Raw genomic sequence first — 16,813 nt, forward strand, 5'->3', positions numbered from 1 at the left:
TTCAAGATGGCTTACTGTGAGAGGTTGACTATCAGTAATAGGTTATCTAAGGGGAGAGTACTATCAAAAAATGAATTTTCAAGACAACAAAGGCCTCTTTTGAATTGTCACTTTTATCCTGTAATGCTACAAAGTAACAAGATACAGGAGACCCTTGGCACTTAATTTTCTGACACTGATTTTTTTTTTTTTTTTTTTTGAGGCAGAGTCTTGCTCTGTCACCCAGGCTGGAGTGCAGTGGCACAATCTTGGCTCACTGCAACCTCCACCTCCTGGTTAAAGTGATTCTCCTGCCTCAGACTCCCAAGCAGCTGGGATTACAGGTGTGTGCCACCACACCTGGCTAATTTTTGTATTTTTTTTTAGTAGAGATGGGGTTTCACCATGTTAGCCATGCTGGTGGTCTTGAATTCCTGACCTCAAGTGATCTGCCCACCTCAGTCTCCCAAAGTGCTGGGATTACAGGCATAAGACACCATGCCGGGCCCTGACACTGATTTTCCTTCTGACTTTTTGGGAACGGATGTGACAGCAATTCTGCTAAGTACAGATTTCTTAATGCTTTGACAATATTTATTAGGTCACAACATTGGTAACACAGGAATTCAAAAGGTGCAAGAAACAAGGCACACTGGCGATGCAGCATTGTTTTTGTTAATTGCTTATACATTGCCAAAGGTTTTTCAACAAATTCAACCTACTCTTATGTTACTTAAGTTGATGGTTTAAGGCAGTAGTCCCCAACCTTTTCGCACCAGGGACCAGTTTTGTGGAAGACAACTCTTCCACAGACAGGGCGGGGTGGGGTGGAGCGTAATTTCAAGATGAAACTGTTCCACCTCAGATCATCAGGCCTTAGGTGCTCATAAGGACCACGGAACCTAGATCCCTCACGTGCACAATTCACACCAGGGTTCACACTCCTATGAGAATCTACCACTGCAGCTGATCTGACAGGAGGCGGAGCTCAGGTGGCAATTCTGGCTCGCCAGTCCTTCACCTTCTGCTTTGCCACCCAGTTCCTAACAGGCCACGGACCAGTACCAGTACCAGTCCACAGCTCGGGGGTTGGGGACCCCTGGCTTAAGGAATTCAGGGCTGGTAAAATAATTGTTGAGCCTCAAGTCCAGATTTTCAATACATATGGTGAGGCCTACTGAAAGACTGATGTCAAGTACGAGGCAAGTTGACAGATTTTAAGAATTATGGGTGCATTTATTTCTCAATACAAAATTATCACTATATTATGGATATATAATATATCCATTTTAGGATCTTCTCAGGTTTTCTTTTAGGAGTTTACTTATACATTTATTATGTTATTTATGATTATATGTTTATAAGGTATATATGGTATTTATTAAAATCACTTATGTTCTGGGATGTTTACATTAACAAAGATCTATGAGGAGGATTTTCTCAGTGAAGAGGACTTGATCTACAAAACTGAATTCTAGAATTTTCTGACAGTCAATCCAATTGCAAACGGCTTTATCTGATATTTATCTCAAAGCAGACCTCATTCATCAGGGAAGCTGATGGCATGCTGGATAAATTCTCTAATTCAAACAGAAGGACTCAGCTGTCTTTTCTAAGTATGACACATGAGCAAGGGGCAAATCAAAGTAGGAAAAAATCATTTTAACATCCAGAATTCATCACAGTATTTAAACAATTAGAATTTTACTTTATTTCAGAATAAGTTTACAGTTGAAAAATGATTTACTAAAGCCACTTTATTCATACAGACAAAACTTTCATAGCAAAACCTTGGTACATGAGCATTAATAATTCGAATACTATATGGATATAGAAGATATTTAAAAAATGAAAACGATGTATTCCAAAGGCTGTAATAGGCACACTATATACGCTTGTACTGGGCCCGTCAAGCATTATACTGTAATTCATTAAATGTGATCCAAGAAACTGCAGATTTTTCAGCACTATGTACTGAAAAGCTAAAAAGGAATATAATAGCTACTCTTATGCTAAAGAAGCTTCTACTATCAAGACTACAAAATAGGAGCAGCAAGCCAAACCAACAGATAATGCCTTAGGTTTTCAGAGAAAGAATACATGTATGGCTTTTTCATGTTCATTTTTGAGGCTGGTTAGCAAGTCTGGCAGATGGAAAAGAGGAAATTAGTCTATAATAAAACATTAAAGACATAATTTACAAGGCATCTGATATTTAACATGTTCAAACTTGGAAAATAATAACTGAGCTTGATTTTAGAGCAAAGTTGCGAGCTATTACGTAGCAAAAAAATGACTTCTTCTGATTAATATTTTGGCATAAGAATCTCTTATGCAGAAGAAAAGTAAGTTTTCAAATGACATGGTGGAAAAATATTTAAGATGAATAATTAGAATTTACTTTCAGTTTTCAGTAACTACAGAGAATATAGGTCTTCCAAGGACCAAGAAACTGAATTTGGTCCTTAATATAAACTCATAGGTCTTTTAAAAGCGTGGGTTGAAATATGTACTCATGCTGACAGTATCCACGCTGATAAAGGTGAACATGTGGTAACAATAAGAAAAAACGTGTACATTTTTCAGGGCACACTACTACTTCTACATTATATTGAAATTGCCTAAAAGGTAAAAATGTACATCTTAGATTCTCAAAGGTTTTATTTTTTAACTAGCAATGAAATATAAGTGTAAAAGTGAATCATGCAGTCTTTTTATCTATCAGTTACTGTGTTCTTGATATGAGGGGAACAGAATTCTTTTTTTTTCCCTTTAAATCCATAATGTTCACAAGTCATCACGTGGAACTAAAATCACACACAAAGGCGAATCATGAGGAAACGTTAAATATTTCAAAATGCCCACGAGACGTGCCAGAAACAGTGCTGTGTCTACAGCACAGAATTGTTGGAGGCCAAAGCTAAAGCAGTAGGTGCTACTGCAACTTCTAGCTCTTTACTGCTGCTTTTTTGTTTGTTTGATAGAGGGGGATTCAGGTGAGGGGGTTCGGTCTCTCGGGAAGTTAGGCCATAATTTCTGCAGGTTCAGTGATTAACTTGGATCCATCCCATGCTGTCTTGAACTGTTCAGGAACGGGAAATTCTCTCTGGAAAAAGGCAAGAAGAACAAAGTTCTTTAAATTACAACGAAGTTATTTAAACTAAGGCTTCCTTTTGCAAACAGATGGGGAGGCTGATTTTTGCCACATGATAGGCAAAGAAATTTGATCGAATTGCAAGCTGCGTCATGGGGAGGTCTTTGTCACGTGGAGACTTGCATATGTCACGTGTCAGTTCTGTGACTTCAAGCCAGTATCATCATTAAAGCTAAAAGCATCATTTAGAATGAACCAGGCATCCTTCTAAGCACTGGACAAAGATGAACTCAGCAGATCTCCTATAATAACCCTATGAGCTAGGAGTTCTTGGGGATGCCATCTATAGGAAACAGAGGCCTGACAGATTAAGCAACTGGCCCCAAAAGATGTGGCCAGTAACAGCACAGCCAGAATTCAAATCTGGGCTCTATTTTACCCACTACTCTCCACTAAACTTCAACATGCACATGAATCAACTGGGATCTTATGAAAATGCAGATTCTGGCTGGGCACAGTGGCTCACACCTGTAATCTCATAACTCTGGGAGGCCAAGGCGGGTGGATCACCTCAGGTCAGAAATTTGAGACCAGCCTGATCAACATGGTGAAACCCTATCTCTACTAAAAAAATACAAAAAATTAGCCAGGCGTGGTGGCATGCGCCTATAGTCCCAGCTACTCTGGAGGCTGAGGCAGGAGAATCGCTTGAACCCAGGAGGCAGAGGTTGCAGTGAGCCGAGATCATGCCACTGGACTCCAGTCTGGGCAACAAGAGGGAAAACTCCGTCTCCAAATAAATAAATACATACATATATAAATAAAAATAAAAATAAATAATAATAAAATGCAGATTCTGACCCAGGATCTTATTAAAATGCAGATTCTCCCTGGCTGGGCTCGGTGACTCATGCCTGTAATCCCAGCACTTTGGGAGGCTGAGGCGGGTGGATCACCTGAGGTTGGGAGTTCAAGACCAGCCTGACCAACATGGAGAAACCCTGTCTCTACTAAAAATACAAAATTAGCCAGGCGTGGTGGTACATGCCTATAATCCCAGCTACTCGGGAGGCTGAGGCAGGAGAATCGCTTGAACCCAGGAAGCAGAGGTTGCAGTGAGCCGAGATCACGCCACAGCACTCCAGCCTGGGCAACAAGAGCGAAACTCTGTCTCGAAAAAAAAAAAAAAAAATGCAGATTCTGATTCAAGATCTCATGAAAATGCAGATTCTGATTCAGTAGGTCTGGGGAATGGAATGAGAAACTGCATTTCCAACAAGCTCCCAGGTGATGCCAATGCTGCTGGTTCCAATCACATGGAGTGGAAAGGTTTTATCCCAGAGGTAGCTCTCTACTCTTTGATAAATTGTAAAAATGAGCTTAGGGTTATATACACGTTTGTTACCCTTCACCAAGGCACTCTACTTTTCCCATTGCAAAATACACATACAAACACGTACACACAAAGAATAATAGAGAATAGTCAAAATAAAAGTAGTCTGAGTCAACACTCTCCTTTCCCAGACAGTGATTCTTAGTGATTCTCCAGTCATTTCAGAAGAGGATAGAAGACCTCCTCCAAGGCAAGGAAGAAGGACAGAAGACCTTCAGAAGAAGATAAAAAACCTCTCCAAGGCAAGGAGGCCTTGGACCTGGCTTCTGGGCCTCTTCGGACTTCCAGTCCATGCAGTGCTTGTTGAAACCTCATGTGCCTGGTAAATGATGCCCATGCTCGTAAGCCGTGGTGTTTTCATGGAACACACACGGGTACTTATCTTCCTAGATGTAGGATCCAACTGTTTCTTTGGGATGAAGTCATTCATTCATTCAAAAGGAAAGGCCTGGGCCAGGCATGGTGGCTGACACCTGTAATCCCAGCACTTTGCGAGGCTGATGCCAGCAGATCATCTGATCCCAGAAATACAGGACCAGCCTGGGCAACACAGCAAGACCCCACTGTATAAGGACAAGCCTTACACAGTGTAGTGCTGCTGAAGAGCCACTCTGATTTGGCATCTCTTTTGGCAGAGTTGCAGAGGATTCCTAGGAGCGGGGATGGTAATCCCACCCTCCCTTTTGTCTCTGCCTGTCCTCAGGGATACTGTTTCTACAAAACATACAAAAATTAGCTGGCCGTGGTGGCACACGCCTGTAGTCCCAGCCACTTGAGAGGCTGAGGCAGGAAGATTGATTGAGCCCAGGGGGGTCAAGGTTGCAGTAAGCCATGATCGCACCACTGCACTCCAGTCTGGGCAATAGAGCAAGACCCTGTCTCGAAAAAACAAACAAACAAATAAATAAAATAAAGGCAAAGCCCTTGCTATAATGAGTGATGTATTCTTCTTGAGTAAAATCTGCAAGGGAAAAATCTTGAAGTAAAGAACCCACAATCTGAATAACGTGTGTGTGTTTGTGCAGCCAATATTCCTTCTGGGGCTCTTCTGGATGCTCAAGAACCAGGCCAAGCAAAGAATGTGCCAGATGAAAGCACCTCTTTGATAGTAATTGCACTACAGCTGTCCCAGATCTGTTCCTGGCAGTGAGGGGTTAGTAATATGCTAACGGGTCTTCTCTGGGAGACCAACTTCTTTCAAGACGAAACATCCCCTCCATCCATTCCCACGCCATAATGCCCATGGCAGGTCCTCTGTGTTATTCCCTATCAGCTCCAACCAAGAACACATGAAGTGGGCCACAAGGTAATTGACCTATAAGAGGCAAGATTTTGCTTTTTTTTTATTTTTGAGATGGAGTCTTGCTCTGTTGCCCAGGCTGGAGTGCAGCGGTGTGATCTTGGCTCACTGCAACCTCCGCCTCCCAGATTCAAGTGACTCTCCTGCCTCAGCTTCTCGAGGAGCTGGGACTACAGGTGACCACCACCACATCCAGCTAATTTTTTGCATTTTTAGTAGAGATGGGGTTTCACTGTGTTAGCCAGGATGGTCTTGATCTCCTGAGCTTGTGATCTGCCCGCCTCGGCCTCCCAAAGTGCTGGGATTACAGGCGTGAGCCACTGTGCCTGGCCAAGACCTTGGTTTTTAGCATGAATGCTCAGGTTTTGACTTACACTCATCCTTTAGGCCGTTGGATCTTAATGCTGGCTCCCCACTGGAACTGCCTGGGAAGCTTTAACAATTACAGGTGCCTGGGTCCCACGCCCATAGATTCCAGCTTCATTAGTCTGCAGTGTTCATCCAAACCCCACTGCTTTTCTTAGCAGATCCAGTGCCAGGCAGCTGAGCCTTCTGCTTAAACAGCTGTAAAGCCCAGGGCTCCCTCCAATTTTTGGCTCTCCTATTCTGAAGCTGTTGGCATCAGCTCTCCAGGAATTTTTTTTAGGTGGAGAACCCAAGAGAGGACTCTTCTCTATCTCAGGGTTAGACTGTCCATACACACTTAACTAGTGAGGCGTGGCCTGAGGCTTGCAGAGTTTTGTTTTTTAAACTGAAATGATGAATTCTGGCCTGTAATGTATGACACGTGGCTGAGCAGAGCTGAAGAACTTACTGCCAGGTGCGGGAGGGAGAATGTGTCAGCAGTCACGCTGTCTGCTGAAGGAGATCAACCTGTGTGTCGATTGCTGTGTAGGCCCTGGCAACTGACCCCTCAGGCTGAGGGAGCTCCTCTTCCAGATGTTTGCTTGCTAAGTTACATTTTCTCCCGTCCTTCTCTGGTTCACTGGCTCCCTGCACTGGCAGACTTGGAGGGAATTTTCTGTTTTTGGTTTGTTTGTTTGTTTGTTTTTTTGAGACTGAGTCTCGCTCTGTCACCCAGGTTGGAGTGCAATGGCGCAATCTTGGCTCACTGTAACCTCCGCCTCTTGGGTTCAAGTGATTCTCCTGCCTCAGCCTCCCGAGTAGCTGGGATTCACATGGCTAATTTTTGTATTTTTAGTAGAGATGGGTTTTTGCCGTGTTGGCCAGGCTGGTCTCAAACTCTTGACCTCAAGTGATCTGCCCCACTCAGCCTCCCAAAGTGCCGGGATTACGGGGTGAGCCACCATGTTCAGCCTTCTCTATTGATCTCCCCACTTCCAAGTAGCAACTAGCAGATCCATCACACTTCATGAGCCAGGAAATGTACTTACTTATTCATACTCCCTTTTGAAAGTGTGAGAATATGCGTATGCTTCTTTGAGAAGGTGCTTTGTTGAGGAGAGAAAGCTGAGAAAATAAATAGTGGCCAAGTCTCTTAGACTAGTGTTTCTCAGAAGGGCCATTGGATGGACTTAATGGATATGCCTGTTAAAAATCGGATTTCTGGGCCTCACTCCAGGCCTCCTGAATCCAACCTCCAGGTGGAAAACTTGGGGACTGGCATTTTCATAAAACTTCCCGATTTTTACACTTAACCTCTCACTTAAGCATAGCTGCACAAAGAGCCCTACTTATTGTCTTTTCTCTGGCCTCACATTTTTTCTCCGAGGCATTTGTCCTTCTTTCCTGTTTACCTCCACCAGAGCAAAGGAAAATACTTAGTCCTACATAATACGAACTCAGATGCACGCTGTGCTATTTGATAAACACCGGTCCATTAAATGAATTATTAGTACACTACCTTGAGAATCGGAAATCCAGGAGTGAGTACAGTCAAGAAGCTAATAGGCGGGAAGAGATGCGGAAGACAGCTCCCTGAATTCCTCTCCTGCCTGTGAATTCTGCTACAAATAAAGCTCGCAGGTTGGTGGTTGATTACTCAATCTCTAAGAATGTTAATAATGAAGGCTCCAGAAAAATTCTTGACAGCCGTTTGAAAGGTACTTACATAATCACCATCCTGAGGGATAAGTATGTTCATTTCAGATGACTTGGCACTCACGATCTCACAGTCTAATGCATCTTCACTGAGGTATATGTGGCAACCTTCTGTCTTATTAATGGAAATTGTTGGCACTCTCCCCATTACCTGAAAGAGGAAAAAATATCTGGGACCAAAGCAAAGAAGCAGAAATCACAATGCCCTTGAATAAATACAATCTCTTGGCTTTAGCTTGGGTTTAACCAAGCATTAGGATTTACCGGGTCAGAGCTGGGGAGGTGGGTTAATGGCAAAGCCTTCAGGCAGAATAGGATGGGTGTCATTCGGGGACAGAATGAAAAGACCACACAAGGGGATTCTCAAACCTCAGGGTCTCTTTCCTGAGACAAAATTAAGGGATTAATTTGGGAACAGTGGCTAGATGTTCAGAAAAAGCCTCACAACCGTGTTAGTGGATTTGAAACATGTATTTGATTTCATGATAAAGGAAACAAGATGTATTCACATTCATTTGCTTGAAATTTTACTTTTGACAAATCTCTATGAAACTAGGATTAAAGCAAGTTCTAAAGTTGTCACTTACAAGTAAAACTACTCTTGAGTAAAAACTGAGTAGATTTTTCCTGAACTTAAATAAGAAACACTACCATTCTTTTCACATAAGTCCTTTGCCGGATAAAAATCTCAGTGGCTGAATTTGAGGCTTACATGAGATGAATGTCTAGGTATTTTGAAATGTATTCATTTCAGGAGCCAAAACTGGGGGCTTGGCTCAGGATACTCATTATATAGATAAATAGGATCATACAAAAGAGGAGGCGATTCTTTGTATTGTTTATAAATATCGAAGTGCTATAAAAATTCTGATTGGTTTTAAATTTCTCTTCCAACAATCAGTTTTCAGACATCCCCCCAAAATCTCCGTAAGAGCAGACTGTTCCCCCAAAGACCGTATTACAACTCTTTAATTTTCCTTCTTGTCATGGTAATTAAAGCGATAAAGACATCTCTTCTTTCACAGTGGAGAAAAGGCTAGATTGCAAACCAGGAGCAACTCCTGTTGATGGTGCAAGTGATGTAAAGAATTCCTTGTGGGGAGTCTGGCCAGGTCACTCTACTTCTCTGGTTCCTCCTCTCTCTTCATAGAAACTGAACACTGAGTTGGAATTGAGCCCCAGTGGAAAAATAAAATAGGCAGGGGTAGTTCAAGGACAGGTACACATAGGACTCTATCACAAATAATAACACGGCACCTATATCTGTATTTCAACAATGTGTCTGCAGTCATGTTTTGGTGATTTCTAGATGTTCTTTCTAAATTTTTTGTTTATTTTTATTTTTTTGAGACAGAGTTTCGCTCTGTCACTCAGGCTAGAGTGCAATGGCGTCATCTCGGCTCACTGCAACCTCCACCTCTGGGGTTCAAGCGATTCTTCTGCCTCAGCCTCCCAAGTATCTGGGATTACAGGTGTGCACCACCATGCCCGGCTGATTTTTTGTATTTTTAGTAGAGATGGGGTTTCACAATGTTGGCCAGGCTGGTCTCAAACTCCTGACCTGCTCGCCCTGGACTCCCAAAGGGCTGGGATTACAGGCATGAGCCACTGGGCCTGGCCAGATTTTGGATTTTTTGACTAGGGATGCTCTATGTGTACTGGAATTTTAAGACTACTTCTGGTATGTCAGAATTTAATTTCCACAGCATTTTGGGCAGTACTGCATTTGGGTATGTGATAAACATGTCTTTCTTCCCTGGTGGCCTGTGAACACGTTGACAGCAGAGTTTGTTTCTTATCAGGAGAGCCGGACCAAAGAACAGCTCCTCTGCTGAGCGATGGGTGACGTGCATTTAATACATGTTTCTGCATTAATATTGTTTTACATGAATTTCTTTCTCCATACAATTTTAAACATTTCCATTGATTATCTTAGTCTTTTCTCTCCCCCATAATTTGTACTATCATCTTAGGACAGTTTGCCAAAAATAGGAATGCTGGGCCAAATCATATGAACTTTCATCCATTCCCCTTCCCCACCCTTTTCAATATTTTAGTATTATTGAAGTGAAATCTGCAAACATAAAATTCACCCATTTAATTTAATTTAATTTAATTCTTTTTTATTTTTTTGAGATGGAGTCTTGCTCTGTCACCCAGGCTGGAGTGCAGTGGCACGATCTCAGCTCACTGCAACCTCCACTTCCTGGGTTCAAGTGATTCTCCTTCCTCAGCCTCCCGAGTAGCTGGGATTACAGTTGTGTGCCACCATGCCCAGTTAATTTTTGTATTTTTATTAGAGATGGGGTTTCACAGTGTCAGCTAGGCTGGTCTTGAACTCCTGAGCTCAGGTGATCCACCCACCTTGGCCTCCCGAAGGAGAGATTACAGGTGTGAGCCACCACATCTGACCAAATTCACCCACTTTAAGTGTACAATCCAGTGATATTTAATAAATTTACAGAGCTGTGCAATCATCACTGGAATCCAGTTTGAGAACATTTCTATTAGCCCCCAAATATCCCTAATGCCCATTTATAGTCAATCCACATCCCCATCCCCACCCCCAGGTAACTGTTCATCTACCTTCTGGTTCCATTGTGACCAAGTCCTTTTAAAACAATGTATTAAGTGTTTTAAACAGGTCGTGATATTCACTTGGTTTGAACATTCAAAAGTTCAAAAAATATTCAGTAAAATGTCTTTCTCTTGTCTCTGAGCCACATGGCCACGTTTCCAGTCCTCCATGGTTTATCCTTTCAGAGGGTATTTTTATAATGCATGTCTGTATCCTTAAAAATTATGATATATTTCAAACATAGAACATATAGAAATTATATAACACATACATAAGTACATATATGTCCAACCACCAAACAGCTTTATAGACTATTACATTTTGGCTTATTAGCTTTTTTTTTGGATTAAAATCTGGCAATATAGTTGAAGCCCCCAGTCTGTACCACCCAACACCTCATTCACCTTCTTCCCTCCCTCCCTAGATGTAACTCCTGTTCTGAATTTTGTGTTTGTCATTCACCAGGTCTGTCCATCACGTGAGGTGCCTGGGACCGCCACCTGGAGCTCTCATAAGCATATGTAATATGAGTTTTGCATGTTTTAAATTTTTAAATAAATGGATACATTATACATAGCCTGCAATTCTATAACTTGCCTTTATTGCTCAATGTTGTTTTTGAGATTTACCTATTTTTATACATGTAACTGTAGTTCATTTTTTTCTTTTTAGATGGAGTCTTGCTTTTGTTGCCCAGGCTGGAATGCAATGGCGTGATTTCGGCTCACTGCGACCTCCACCTCCTGGGTTCAACTGATTCTCCTGCCTCAGCCTCCAGAGTAGCTGGGATTACAGGTGACCGTCACCACGCCCAGTTAATTTTTGCATTGTTAGTAGAGACGGGGTTTCACCACGTTGGCCAGGGTAGTCTCGAGCTCCTGACCTCAGGTGATCCACCCGCTTCAGCCTCCCAAAGTGCTGGGATTACCGGTGTGAGCCACCGTGCCCGGCCAGTTCATTTTAGCTGCTATACTAGTTAAACTACCAACTGGTATCCTATTGGGAGAGTTTATTAACTTACCAACTGGTGGACATTTAAATTGTTTTTATTGCCATTATGAATAATATTGCAATAAACATTTTCACATGTGTCTCCTTGGCACATGTACCGGGGCTTCTTTAGTGTATACACTGAGAGTGAGATTACTCAGTCACAGACTTTGAATGTGACTTTCTTAGATGCTGCCAATTTGCATTGCAGTGAATGTCACAGATTTACTCCCCCAACATTGATGTATCAGGGTTCTCATTGTTTCACCTCCTTAGCAATCCTATAGCATCAGACTTCAGTATATAGGCAGTCCTCAAATTGATAAGATTCAGTTAACCTAGCACCATGCAAAGTAAGGACAGCCTGAATGCAAAATGGATGAGTGTGAGAAGACATCACTAATTGTGGTATTAATTGGTATCTATACTTTTACTAGTTAGGTACGTTATAAGTATTTTCATACATTTATCAACCACTTTCTTTTTTGACTGAATTGCCTTAATATTCTGTGCCCATTTTTCTATTAGATTGTTAGCCCCTCCCTCCCTCCCTTCCTTCCTTCCTTCCTTCCTTCCTTCCTTCCTCCCTCCCTCCTTCCCTCCCTCCCTCCCTCCCTCCCTCCCTCCCTTCCCCTGCCCCCCTTCTCTCTTTCTTTCTTGTTTCCCTCTTGTTGCCCAGGCTGGAATGCAATGGCACGATTCTTGGCTCACTGCAACCTTTGCCTCCTGGGTTCAAGCGATTCTCCTGCTTCAGCCTCCTGAGTATCTGGGATTATAGGCATGCGCCACCATGCCCAGCTAATTTTGCATTTTCAGTAGAGACGGGACTTCTCCATGTTGGTCAAGCTGGTCTCGAACTCCCAACCTCAGGTGATCCGCCCACCTCAGCCTCCCAAAGTGCTGGGTTTAAGGCATGAGCCACTGCACCCGGCAGCCTTTTTCTTATTGATTTAAGTTCTTTATAAATTCTAGATACAAATCCTTTTTGATTATCTGCATTGCAAATATCTTTCTTCAGTCCATGGCTTGTCTTTCAGCTTCACCTTATGTCTTCTGCTAAACATATAATTTAAATTCTGATGTAGTTAAAATGACCAGTCCTTTCTTTATGGTTTGTGCTTTTTGACCCTAATTAATTTATTTCCTACTCTGAGGCATAAAATTTTTCTTCTACATGTTATTATCAAAGTTTAAAAGTATTTGTTTTTCACAATTAGCATTTTACTTTTATGTAGGATGTGAGGTAGAATTCAGTGTATTTTTTTCCCACATGGATAATCAATTGCCCTAAAATACAAATTTCCATCTATGCATCTATCGATTTCAGGGCTCGCTAGTCTGTTTCATTTATCTATTTTTGTATACCACTAACAATATAGCACTTTACAATGAGTCAGTATCAGGCATGCAATTCCCTTCACCTTATTCATCTTTCACACTGTTTTCGCTATTCTTGTCCATTTGTTTTCCAAATGAATTTTAAGACCAGTTTTCATTTAAAACTCTGTTGAGATTTTGAGCTGAATTTCATTAAACTCACATTAAATAACTGAGACCACTGATAGTGATGCCTTCCTGTCCACTGACTGACACCACCACTCTTGCATTCTTTGTAACTATCCCCCATTTCTGTTTCCTTTTTTTGCTAGGTACCTACAGTTTTGTTGCACCTAGCAACAAAATAGCTATTTCAACCTTATTTTTGGTTACATTTTCTTTTCTTTCTTTCCTTTTTTTCTCTTCTCTTCTCTTCTCGTCTCTTCTCGTCTCGTCTCTTCTCTTCTCTTCTCCCCTCCCCTCCCCTCCCTTCCCCTCCCTTCCCCTCCCTTCCCTTCTCTTTTCTCTTCTCTTCTCTTTTCTTTTCAACAGAGTCTAGCTCTATTGCCAGGCTGCAGTGCAGTGGGACAATCTTGGCTCACCGCAACCTCCGCCTCCCAGGTTCAAGCCATTCTCCGGCTTCAGCCTCCTGAGTAGCTGAGGCTACAGGTGCCCGTCACCATGCCGAGCTATTTTTTTGTATTTTTAGTAGAAATGGGGTTTCACCGTGTTAGCCAAGATGGTCTCAATCTCCTGACCTCATGATCCGCCAACCTCGGCCTCCCAAAGTGCTGGGATTACAGGTATGAGCCACCGCGCTCAGCCTCTATTGCATTTTCTAAAACATATTTGTGGTAGAAAGAAATGCTATTGATGTTTGCATGTTCATATCATATCCTACCATCTTGCTGAATGTTTTTTCAGTTTTATAGTTTCTTGAATCTCTTGAGTTTTATATAAACACACTTATTTTGTTGGGAAATAAGGACATTTTTGTCTCTTCCTTTTCCAGTTTTATCTCTCTCAATCATTATCTTATTGCATTGCATAGGTTATTGCTTGAGCCCAGGAGTTCCAGACTAGCCTGGGCAGCATAGCTATGCCCTGTCTCTACAAAAGATTAGCTAGGGATGGTGGCACACTCCTGTAGTCCTAGCTACTCAGGAGGCTGAAGTGGGAGGATCAATGGAGCCCAGGAGTTTGAGGCTGCAGTAAGCTATGATCACCAAACTGTACTCCAGTCTGGGCTCAAGCAAGACCCTGTCTCACAAAAAAAAAAAAAAAAAAAAAAAAGATGGAAGTTATAATTGGCCAAAACCAAGAAGTCCTTTAGATTTTGGCATATTATAAAATTCCATTTGGCTAAAGCAAAATTATTAAAGATTTAAATTCACAGATTTTCTTCTGTTTTGCAAATTCAACTCCAACCGTACTTCCCAGGTTGTTTATCTGATGATCTCATTGATTCTTTAGAAAAACTTCCTCCTCGTGACCCAGGACCAATTTTTCCTGAGAGAAAAAGTTCTCTTTGGAATGGTGCTAATCATACTAGGAGAGTCTCACCGTATTTTTATGTATGCATTAGTTGATTCACTCAAATCACACTCATCATTTACTGGACGCCTACTATGTACAGGTACTGTGCAAGTTTCTGGGGCTATAAAGAATAGTTAGCTGTCTCTCTTTTTTTTTTTTTTTTTTTGAGATGGAGTCTCGCTCTGTTGCCCAGGCTGGAGTGCAGTGGCGCAATCTCAGTTCACTGCAACCTCTGCCTCCCAGGTTCAAGCGATTCTCCTGCCTCAGCCTCCCAAGTAGCTGGGACTACAGGCACCCCACCACCACACCCAGCTAATTTTTGTATTTTCAATATAGATAGGGTTTCACCATGTTGGCCAGGCTGCTCTCAAACTCCTGACCTCAGGTGAACCACCTGCCTTGGCCTCCCAAAGTGTTGGGATTACAGGTGCGAGCCACCATGCTGGCCAGTTAGCTGTCCTTGAAAATGAGATGGTATGCCAGTAATGGAAACACAAAATGGGATCTGTTAGAAGAGATTGAAAAGAAAGAACTAACACTGAGAAGTAAGAGAGGGGTCTACCAAGGGGGTGATGATAGAGCTGTGTCGAGAGGGAACAGGAATAAGAGTATTTTGGGTGGCCACAGGGCAGTCTTGCTCTGCTGCCCAGTCTGGAGTACAGTGGCGCGATCTCAGCTCACTGCAAGCTCCGCCTCCCGGGTTCACGCCATTCTCCCGCCTCAGCCTCCCGAGTAGCCGGGACTACAGGCACCCGCCACCATGCCCCGCTAATTTTGTTTCTGTATTTTTAGTAGAGACGGGGTTTCACTGTGTTAACCAGGATGGTCTCGATCTCCTGACCTTGTGATCGCCCACCTTGGCCTCCCAAATTGCTGGGATTACAGGCGTGAGCCACTGCGCCCAGCAGCAAGGCTCCTTCTTGCAGGCGGAGTGGATGGTCTGTGCAAGGCCACAGCTTACAGCGTGGTTGGAAAGGCTCTGCTTACCTGGATTTGAATGTCCTGGGAGTTGATCACTTCCACAATGCCCACCACATTGTCAAACACCAGGCCGAGTTTCTTACAGTTGTCTAGGGGAGAGAAAAAACACACCAAAAGAACAACTCCACTAAATATATACAGCTTGTTTCTATAACATCATAATAACCATAGAACCATAATTCTGCCCTACCAATTATAATGGAGTTTACTTTCCCTTTTATCTGAAGAGTTGATTTTTCACATTTGAAAATGTAAGCCACTTGTTTCAGCTCAGTCTCTGAAATCACAAGGTCATTCCTGTCCTCTTGGTACTCCTAGAATTAAGACAAATACAAATACATAACGATACAAAAACGGAATCCACTGCACACTGAAATTCTACAAGCTCAGCATGAAGTGTGGCTTTGCAGCATATTCTTTCGGAACCATCTCCTTATGGATGAAACCACAGGTCTTACTCTCATTGTTCGGATGGGAAAAACGGAACTACTTCTTGGAAGCAAGTCAGTATCTCTCTGTAAACATCAGGTATCAGGCACCCTAGCAGGTGGGAGGCTGGAGCAGGCATGTGAGAGCTTTTTGTTGAGACCTTGATGCCAAGTCTGGACTCGATGCTGCAGCAAAACCTGCTGTGTCAAACAGGAGTTGGGCAAACAGGCCGGGGAAGGGTCACAGCAGGGGTCTAAGCCCCGTGTGTTTTCAAGGCGATGACACCTCTCCGGGGACTCTGGTCCTTCATCTTTAGGGAAGCCCTCCAGATCAACAGGAGACACCAGCCTTCACTCCCATCTGCGGTGTCTACGTGCTGCTCACACAGTTAGCCCGGACAGTGTGGGGTGGCAGCAGTGGGGTACAGAGGTATCAGCCCCTCTATCTGTGGGACCGAATGAAACATCTCACGGCACGTGAGAGTGGGGCAGACTTCCCAGTTCCATAGATGAACAGTCTGTCTCGCTGCCTGATTAAAAGCTTAGAGAAAGAACAGCTAAATCCATAGAGACAGAAAGTAGAACGGTAACTGCCAGGGGCTGCGAGGGGTGCAGGGGGAGAAATAGGGAGCTCTTGGTTAAGGGTACAGACTCTTGGTTCTGCAAGATGAAAAAAGTTCTGTGCTGGGTGGTGGTGATGGCAGCACAACTATGTGAACAGACTTAATGCCACTGAACTGGACACTTAAACACAGTGAATAGTCCATTTTATGTTACGTGCATTTTACTACCACTTACAAAATAATTTAAAAAGTTGAAGAAAAGAATGCATGAGAACCTGTGAAAATACAGTTTATGGAAGCATTCAGAAACGCCCTGGTTTCTACTCTAGCCAGTGGTTTTTGCCTCTGCCACTTTACTTAGGTGGTTAATAGGCACCACCTAACCTATTTAATAGGTACCACCTATTAAAGAAGGAATAAATTCTAACTTTTGATAGCAGAGTAGGGTAACTGTAGTTAACAGTACTGTCTTATGTATTTCAAAATAGCTATAAAAGAGGCCTTGAAATGTTCCTACCCCATAGAAATGACAAATACTCAAGGTAATGGACATGCCAAATATTCTGACTTGATCATTACCCCCCCCCCCCCCC

The 16,813-nt window shown here is 42.7% G+C and overlaps 1 protein-coding gene across 5 annotated transcripts in view; it reads right to left on the reverse strand.

The window, feature by feature from the left end:
- Nucleotides 1-1,654: 1,654 nt before the first annotated feature.
- The window catches only part of CAP2 (cyclase associated actin cytoskeleton regulatory protein 2), a 164,795-nt gene continuing 149,636 nt past the window's right edge, over nt 1,655-16,813 (reverse strand). For 2 of the 5 annotated variants that reach the window (XM_023209801.2, XM_023209803.2), the window contains 4 exons: nt 15,420-15,543; nt 15,236-15,318; nt 7,838-7,978; nt 1,655-3,085 (listed from right to left, as the gene is read on the reverse strand). In XM_023209801.2, coding sequence (XP_023065569.1) covers nt 3,002-3,085; nt 7,838-7,978; nt 15,236-15,318; nt 15,420-15,543 — 432 coding nt within the window. In that variant the 3' untranslated portion in view covers nt 1,655-3,001. The remainder of the gene's footprint in view (nt 3,086-7,837; nt 7,979-15,235; nt 15,319-15,419; nt 15,544-16,813) is intronic. The other 3 variants (XM_023209800.2, XM_031935683.1, XM_023209802.1) reach the window with 3 other exon arrangements.

This window comes from Piliocolobus tephrosceles, chromosome 5, assembly GCF_002776525.5.
Source record: "Piliocolobus tephrosceles isolate RC106 chromosome 5, ASM277652v3, whole genome shotgun sequence".
NCBI classification, from domain to species: Eukaryota; Metazoa; Chordata; class Mammalia; order Primates; family Cercopithecidae; genus Piliocolobus; species Piliocolobus tephrosceles.